This window comes from Staurois parvus, unplaced genomic scaffold (genome assembly GCF_062004578.1).
Source record: "Staurois parvus isolate SC_StPar_1 unplaced genomic scaffold, SC_StPar_1.0 ptg001694l, whole genome shotgun sequence".
NCBI lineage: Eukaryota > Metazoa > Chordata > Amphibia > Anura > Ranidae > Staurois > Staurois parvus.
The window spans coordinates 739646-749353 of record NW_028319490.1 but is presented as its reverse complement, the minus strand read 5'-3'; the positions used below and the strand labels follow the sequence as shown (position 1 = coordinate 749353).

At 42.4% G+C, this 9708-nt stretch overlaps 1 protein-coding gene across 1 annotated transcript in view; it reads right to left on the bottom strand.

Annotated features, from left to right (window-relative positions):
- Positions 1 to 284: 284 nt before the first annotated feature.
- The window catches only part of LOC149434723 (proteinase-activated receptor 1-like), a 35867-nt gene continuing 26443 nt past the window's right edge, over positions 285 to 9708 (bottom strand). The window contains exon 5 of the mRNA XM_089663469.1: positions 285 to 3622. Within this exon, the coding sequence (XP_089519595.1) occupies positions 2598 to 3622 (1025 nt within the window). The 3' untranslated portion in view covers positions 285 to 2597. The remainder of the gene's footprint in view (positions 3623 to 9708) is intronic.

Genomic DNA, 9708 nt, shown 5'->3' with positions numbered 1-9708 from the left:
GGAGGGGCACAGCCTACCCAGGACCTTTCCTGGATCCAGCCATGTTTAAACACTTGGTGTAGGCTGCATTTTCAGAAATCAACACTAGTGTGTATATATATCACAGAAAAAAATGTACAGTCTCCATAGACAGTGTATACTGTATACACAAATAAAAAAAAGAAACAGTTATTGTACAGACTCCATAGACAGTGTATACTGTATACACAAATAAAAAAAAGAAAAACAGTTATTGTACAGACTCCATAGACAGTATTTAAACACTTTGAGGAAGCCCCGTATTTAAAAGGACACAGCATACAGCATTTCATCCAAAAATCAATACATTTATGTATATATTTTACAGCAGAGGGAGAAATATAGTCCATAGGTAGTATTTAAACACTTGGAGTAAGACACATTTTTCAAAAGGACACTTAGCATGCAGCTTTTCATCCCTAAATCCACATTAGAAATTATATATTTTACAGAAAAAAAAAAGAATAAATAGAGAACATACTCCATAGACAGTAAACACTTGAAGTAAAGTATATTTGGAATGTTGTGCGCGGAAGCCAGACTGTAAGGGATCGAGAAGGCTGTTGTCAGAGGGGTAGCAACTCATAAGGTTGCAGACAAGGTGTTCAAGAAGCTTGGAGGCAAACGGGAGCAGGGAGATGGGTCTTAAGTTTTTTAAATAGGTGGGCTCCAGCGAGGGTTTTTTAAGCATGGGGTAACCAGTACATGTTGGAGCTGGGAGGGAAAGGTGCTGGTGGAGAGGGAGAGGTTGAAGATGTGGATTAGAGAGTTTAGGATAGGACAGGAAGAGGGCTGGAGTAATTGTGAGGGGAAATTGTCCAGGTGACAAGTAGTGAGATGGGCCTCAGAAAGGGGTTTGGCAACTTCTCCAGTAGTAACCGGGTTGAAGGAGGAAATTATTGAGTGCGGTGTTGGACCTGGTATGTTGGTTGGAGGAGAAAGCTGGACACTGGAAAACTCATCACAAACTGTGTTGATCTTGTTTTTGAAATGACTAGCAATCTCCTGGGCAGTAAGTAAGTTACTGTGTGGAGGCAGTGGGGGATTGGGGGTGAAGTAAAGAATTAAGGGTAGAAAAGAGTCAATGAGGACTGAATGAGAAGGTTTTGACGAGAGTGGTGTAGTAGGCTTTATTAGCAGTGTGGAGGCAATTTGAGAAGGGCTGATTTGTAGAAGGTGAAGACTTGCAGAAAGTTAGATTTATGATGTGCTAACTCAAAAGCACGGCTGCATCTCTTGAGACTTCACCTATCATCTGTTTGCCAGGGCTGTAGCAGATGAGTTCTGGTTCCGCATGTAGAGAGAGGAGCAAATGTTTCCAGGGAGGATAATAGTAGGTTGTTGTAGACAGAAGTGGTTAGGTCTGGGCAGGCCAGGGCTGTGATTTTGTTATAAAGGTAATCAGTAGCAGGATGAAGAAGGGAAGGGTTGAGGTTGCGAGGGTTTCTACGGATAACTGTTTGCTGGTTGGAGGCATGAGAGGTTGGAGACAGGCACTGTGAAACTGATAAGGTTGTGACAGGAGAAAGGAAAAAGGAGATGAGAGGAAAAAGGGGTGTTAGAGAGCTTGCCAGGAGTGCAGAGGTGGGAGTAAACAAGGATGGAGGTGTTGCCATTGGAGGGAGTGGTGGTTTGTGTCCATTGTGTTAAGATAATAGAGAAGGGTAGGCCGAGTAGTTGAGAAGTGTCTCAGGTGTTAACATTGACTGGAATGTTAGTCACCAAGGATGATGGTGAGTACTTCAGAGGAGAGAAAGTAAGATAGCCATGCAAAGAAGTTGTCAAGAAAGGGAGACAATGGCATGGTTTGTCTCATCCATAACTGATACAGAACATCTGCAAGAGAACGTGTTCTTTTGAAAAGCAACAGACTTACTGGCTGGATCACTGGATGAAAATAGAAAAAAGAAAGCCTAAAAAAATATGAATGAAGCCATGACATCTAAGAATTGGCAAGCTGCAATAAAATAATTGTTTGCTTTTGGGTTTAATACTGCTTTGAGGGTATTGTCACAGGCCTCTGACCCGGGAAAACCCCTACTTGATCAATCAGCATTGGTAAGAGTGGCTGTTGTTCAAATGCAATTATTTTTGCATCTATTTTAGCTTGATGCTAAAAAAGGGAAATAGGCGGATAACTAGAGCAATGAGAAGGATCTTTACCTGGCTTTGGAATCAAGGAAATAATGGCTACCAAGGTCCAAAATAAAGGAAATAGGCAAACAACTAGAGCTATGAGAAGGATCTTTATCTGACTTTGGAATCAGGGAAATATTGGCTACTAGGGTCTGAAGCATGAATGGAATGTCTGCCGAGACTGAATTATAGACCTTGAGCAATAAAAGAAGAAAATGCTTCTTAAATGTCTTATGCAATTTAGGGTTGAATCCTTCAGGACCATGACACTTACCTGCAGGGTGGATTCAATAGCAGCTAAAAGTTAATCTTCTGCAAATGAATTGTCAAGAGTCTTCCTGGTAAAATCATCTAAAATGGGCAATGCAGTTTCTACTATATACAAAATTTAGATTTTAACGTGTAAGAAAAACATTTTAAATATTGCCCAGACACAAAGTACTTTAAATAACGAATCCACTCTTAGTGAATTGAACAGAATACATTTTCTCTATTGACTGTTCTTTGTGTTCAGGGGTCAACCTTTCTTCTACCCTTGAGCGATAATCTTTTTTCCAGCGCAGGAAGCTGTAGACATATTTCTGACACTCGGAGGATGCAAAATAATAGATAAGAGGATCCAGACTACAGTTTATACTGCTGATACTGGAAGAGAGGATGTAAGCAATATACAGCGAGAAATCATAATTATCAATCACCCGCGTGTAGTGAATTAAATAAATAACATTGGTGGGGCCAAAACAAAGGACAAACACACTCAGCACAACCACGGTGAGGCGGATAGATCGGGATCTCTTATGTGTGCGATTAAATTTTGATCTGCTGAGACTGCAGATTATTCCAATGTAACAGAAAGTTGTAATGAATAATGGTAAGAAATTAAAAAGTGAGAAAACAGTGCAGAAGTACTGAAAATTGAAAACGAAATAAGCCCCAAAGTGTTGAATATCATGACACATGGTGTTATCCAGCATAGGAAATAACCTGCTTTGTTCTCTTATGAGAAGAGGCACAGTGCTGGCCAATGAGATGACCCAGATGACACCACACACCAGCCAGGCTCGGTTTACTTTGCGCCAGGAGAGAGACCGCACCGGGTAGACTACGGCCAGGAAACGGTCCACGCTGATACTTGTCATGAGCAGGACGGAGCAGTACATGTTACAGTAAAATGCTGCCGTGACAAAGCGACACATTCCTTCTCCAATGAGCCAGTTAGATCCCAAGAATCGGTAGACAATATAAAAAGGCAGGACGCTAATGAGGAGGACATCTGCTATGGCGAGGTTCAGCATGTAGACCACTGCCGGCTTCCTGACCTTCATCTTCACCAAGAATATGACGATCGCCATGATGTTGAGAGGAAGAGCCACAAGGAACACAACAGTGTAGATGGATGGGGCAAGAATGGTGACACTCCAATGTTTGCTGGAAATACTTATTGCGTGATAAATTGCTGCACGGCTATCTGGAAAGTAAAAACATAACATTAACATTTAAAAAATGAACCAGATACATTGACCTTTTATTTAAAACAGAGCTAAAACTTGTATAAAACTGAAATGAATGACCAATACAGGTCTGGTATGGATTTTATGGGATATCTTTGTGCAAAAGAACAGAAAATGCACAAATTTCTAAAAATCCAAACCTTCGATACGATTGCACTCGTCGATTTTGATGGAAATTTGGATGCTTTGTTCCCAAATTTCTATTTTTGTATCATGATGCATATGTTTTTGACTGCTGGTCTTCCTTTGTATACAGGATTTTGCCCCAACTCTTGAACATTTTTTGGCCTGCTGTCACATAGCACCGATGAAACCATATTTAAAAAAGAGCTCACCTTGGGAGAAGTAGTGGGTGTGATTTAATGGGTTTACTTTCACCATGGTTGCTTTTAAAGTGGAAGGAAAGTCAAAACCTAACTAAGCCTAAATCTGTTACCTCCCCCCATTCTAAGCCTATCCAGTCTACCCTGTAAAAGGAGAGATGCCTATACTTACCTATTCTGCAGTCATTCTGGTCCTGTCACATGACCGGCTCCCCGCAGCAGCTTCAGTATAGAGGAGGGACAGCCGATAATGGATGCCCCAATGTAAGCATATGGATGATATCATCACCTAGGATCTGCAGCCATTGTCGGTGATCTCTTCTCTACACTGAAGCCGGCCACTGGAGAGATCATGTGACCAGACCAGAGTGTCTCAGCATACAGTAGATAATTATAGGCATCTTTCCTTCTACAGGGTAGATAGAATGTGCTTAGAATGGGGTGGGAGTAGATTTAAGTATAGGTAGCAGGGGCGGACTGACCATTTGGAAACTCAGGCACTGCCCGAGGGCCCGGGGTCAGTAGGGGGCCCCATGAGATGCCCCTGGTACCTTTTTCATAGGCTTTTTTGAGTTTTGGCAAGGACACAGGGGCCCCATGATCCCCTATTGCCCGGGGGCCCCATGAGTTGTCAGTCCGCCCCTGGTAGTTAGGTTTTGACTTCTTGGCCTTCCACCTTAACCCCTTGCCTGTCGGGCACTTTTACCCCCTTCCTGCCCAGGCCAGTTTTCAGCTTTCAGTGCTGTCGCACTTTGAATGACTATTGTGCGGTCATGCAACACTATAACCAAACAACATTTTTATCATTTTTTTTAGACATATATCACTTTATTTTGATGGTATTTAATCACCACAGAGTTTTTGAATTTTTTGCTACAAACAAAAGAAGTGCAAACATTTTGGGGAGAAAAAGTTTTTCTTAGTTTCTGTTATAAAATTTAGTAAATAAGTAATTTTTCTGCTTCACTGATGTGCGCTAATGAGGCTTCATTGATAGGTGACACTGATGGGCACTGATAGGAAGCACTGACGGGCACTGATAGGTGGCACTGACCAGCACTGATAGGCGGCACTGATAGGAAGCACTGAAGGGCACTGACAGGTATCACTGATGGGCACTGATAGGCGGCAATGATAGGGGGTAATGATGGGCACTGATACGCGGCATTGATGGGCAATGATAGGCTGCACTGATTGGCACTGATAGGTGGCACTGATGGGTGGCACTGATTGGTACTAATAGACTGCACTGATGTGGAGGCACTGATAGGCATCATTGATGGGTATTGACAGGCATCACTGATGGGCACTGATAGGCATCATTGATGCACACTGAGAGGCATCACTGATGGGCACTGAAAGGCAGCATTGATGGGCACTGAGAGGCAGCATTGATGGGCACTGATGGGGCTGTACTAATAATCAGTGTAGATCTCCCCTCTGAGGATTGCCACTTATCGGCTCTCCTCACGTGCTGTCAGTGTGAGCAGAGGACTGCCGATAACCGGCATCTCCTGTTTACATGCGATCAGAGAGCCTACGTCATTGGCTCTTCACTGTGATCAGTGATCTGCTGTGTCCAAGAGACACAGCGAACCACCAATCGCCGGGGCACACATGTGCAGCTAGAGTCAGAGGACAACATATGACATCCACCCAGAACAAGATTTCTCTCGCCCATCCATCATTTCCTAATACGGTGGGCAGGAGCTGGTTAAATACTGTATGTTTTAATGGTCTTAAATGGTGGACAAAAGACGTGCGTTTTGTTTCGTAACAAATAGATTGTCAGATAAAAATGTTATTTTCAGAGATTCAGATGTATCCAAATCTCCAAATAGTAACAAATGTCAACAAATCTGACTTCACATGATGCAATAGTAGTTCGGAATTATAGGGAAATTAATAAAAGTTTCGAATTTGTTCGATATTTCGGATTCCAGTAAATTTGTGATTTAAATTTAGTTTGTAATTGTCACAGTCAGTCAGTTCTTAGTTCTACAGTCTAATGCAAGTCTTAGGTTTGAAAACTTTAGGGCCACCGAATTTTGCATTATATTTATTCAGTTGCATCTGAAAATATTGAATAGTTTTGATATATTGTATGAATAATGAATCCACCCGAAATATCAAAACCAAAAACGAATGTATAGCAATCTTCAGAAAAAACGGCAACATTTTTCGAACCCACCCAGACCAACAAATATATGAACCAAATGCCGAAGATATGATCCAAAAATAAATCAGTTCAGCATATGATACAGTTCCACATAATGATCTAATACAAAAGTTGTACAAGCTAGGACTCGGCCCTTGGGTGGTGCAGTGGATATGCAGCTGATTAAAGGATAGATACCAGGGTATGGTTGTAAAAATGGAGCTCACTCAGAACAGAAGCCAGTCACTGGTGGTGTACACAAGGCTCTGTACCAGGTCCTGTTCTATTCAGTCTATATGTAAGTGATATAACTAAAGGCTTGTTGGGTAAGGTATGTATTTTTTTGCTGATGACACAAAGGCGTGTAATAGGTTTGATATCCCAGGAGGTGTCTGTAACATGGAACAGGATTTGGCATTGCAGGAAGATTGGTCAAAAAAGTGGAAATTGTAGTTCAATGTTTATAAATGTAAAATAATTCACCTAGGGAAAAATAATCCCTTGAGAGAGTAGAACATTGGGGGTACAGTGTTGGCCAGCACTTTGGAGAAAAAGGACTTGGGGGTACTTATTTCAGATGATTGCAAAATGAGCAAACAGTGTGGCCAGGTGCTGGGCAAAGTGAATAGAATTCTAGGATGCATCACTAGAAGGGTCACCAGCAGGAGGAAGGAGGTCCTGATTCCTCTATATACAGGTGAAACTCGAAAAATTAGAATATGGTGCAAAATGTTCATTTATTTCAGTGCAGCAACTTAAAAGGTGAAACTGATATATGAGACTCATTCCATGCAAAGCAAGATAGTTCAAGCCGTGATTTGTCATAATTGTGATGATTATGGCTTACAGCTCATGAAAACCCCAAATCCACAATCTCAGAAAATTAGAATATTGTGAAAAGGTGGAATATTTTAGGCTCAAATTGTCCCACTCTAATCAGCTAATTCAGCCATAACACCTGCAAAGGGTTCCTGAGCCTTTAAATGGTCTCTCAGTCTGGTTCAGTAGGAATCACAATCATGGGAAAGACTGCTGACCTGACAGTTGTGCAGAAAACCATCATTGACACCCTCCATAAGGAGGGAAAGCCTCAAAAGTTAATTGCAAAAGAAGTTGGATGTTCCCAAAGTGCTGTATCAAAGCACATTAATAGAAAGTTATGTGGAAGAGAAAAGTGTGGAAGAAAAAGGTGCACAAGCAGCAGGGATGACCGCAGCCTGGAGAGGATTGTCAGGAAAAGGCCATTCAAAAGTGTTGGGGACTTTCACAAGGAGTGGACTGAGGCTGGAGTCAGTGCATCAAGAGCCACCACACACAGACGGATCCTGGACATGGGCTTCAAATGTCGTATTCCTCTTGTCAAGCCACTCCTGAACAACAAACAACGTCAGAAGCGTCTTACCTGGGCTAATGAAAAACAGACCTGGTCTGTCCTCAGTGGTCCAAAGTCCTCTTTTCTGATGAGAGCAACTTTTGCATCTCATTTGGAAACCAAGGACTCAGAGTATGGAGGAAGAATGGAGAGGCCCAAGGACCCCGAGTATGGAGGAACAATGGAGAGGCCCAAGGACCCTGAGTATGGAGGAAGAATGGAAAGGCCCAAGGACCCCGAGTATAGAGGAAGAATGGTGAGGCGCACACTGCAAGATGCTTGAAGTCCAGTGTGAAGTTTCCACAGTCTGTGTTGATTTGGGGAGCCATGTCATCTGCTGATGTTGGTCCACTGTGCTTCATTAAGTCCAGGGTCAAGGCAGCCGTCTACCAGGAGATTTTGGAGCACTTCATGCTTCCTTCCGCAGAAGAGCTTTATGGGGATGCTGACTTCATTTTCCAGAAGGACTTGGCACCTGCCCACACTGCCAAAAACACCAAAACCTGTTTCAATGACCGTGGGATTACTGTGTTTGATTGGCCAGCAAACTCTCCTGACCTGAACCCCATAGAGAATCTATGGGGCATTGCCAAAAGAAAGATGAGAGACATGAGACCGAACAATGCAGAAGAGCTGAAGGCCGCTATTGAAGCATCCAGGTCTTCCATAACACCTCAGCAGTGCCACAGGCTGATAGCTTCCATGCCACACCGCATTGAGGCAGTAATTGCTGCAAAAGGGGCCCAAACCAAGTACTGAGTACATATGCATGCTTCTGCTTTTCAGAGGTCCGATATTGTTCTATGTACAATCCGTGTTTTATTGATTGCATGGAATATTCTCATTTTCTGAGATTGTGGATTTGGGGTTTTCATGAGCTGTAAGCCATAATCATCACAATGATGACAAATCACAGTTTGAACTATCTTACTTTGCATGTAATGAGTCTCATATATTAGTTTCACCTTTTAAGTTGCTGCACTGAAATAAATGAACTTTTGCACGATATTCTAATTTTTCGAGTTTCACCTGTAGATCTTTATATCACTAGAGGAGTCACCAGCAGGAGGAAGGAGGTTCTGATTCCTCTATATAGATCTTTATATCACTAGAGGAAACACCAGCAGGAAGAAGGAGGTCCTGATTCCTCTATACAGATCTTTATATCACTAGAGGGGTCACCAGCAGGAGGAAGGAGGTTCTGATCCCTCTATATAGATCTTTATATCACTAGAGGAGTCACCAGCAGGAGGAATGAGGTCCTGATTGCTTTATATAGATCTTTATATCACTAGAGGGGTCACCAGCAGGAGGAAGGAGGTCCCAATTCCTTTATATAGATCTTTATATCACTAGAGGGGTCACTGGCGGGAGGAAGGAGGTCCTGATTCCTCTATACAGATCTTTATATCACTAGAGGGATCACCGGCAGGAGGAAGGAGGTCCTGATTCCTCTATATAGATCTTTATATCACTAGAGGGGTCACCAGCAAGAGGAAGGAGGTTCTGATCCCTCTATATAGATCTTTATATCACTAGAGGGGTCACCGGCAGGAGGAAGGAGGTCCTGATTCCTCTATATAGATCTTTATATCACTAGAGGGATCACTGGCAGGAGGAAGGAGGTCCTGATTCCTCTATGTAGATCTTTATATCACTAGAGGGGTCACCGGCAGGAGGAAGGAGGTCCTGATTCCTCTATATTGATCTTTATATCACTAGAGGGGTCACCGGCAGGAGGAAGGAGGTCCTGATTCCTCTATATAGATCTTTATGTCACTAGAGGGGTCACCAGCAAGATGAAGGAGGTCCTGATTCTTCTAAATAGATCTTTAGTTATACCTCATTTAGAATACTGGATCCAGTTTTGGGGACCTCACTTACAAAAAAATATTGATAAGATAGAACAGGTCCAGAGACGGGGAAATAAAATGGTGAAAGGTCTGGAGAATAAAACATATCAAGAGCGACTTCAGTAACTTAACCAGTACAGTCTGGAGGAAAGAAGGGGAGATACAGTCAGGTCCATAAATATTGGGACATCGACACAATTCTAACATTTTTGGCTCTATACACCACCACAATGGATTTGAAATGAAACGAACAAGATGTGCTTTAACTGCAGACTGTCAGCTTTAATTTGAGGGTATTTACATCCAAATCAGGTGAACGGTGTAGGAATTACAACAG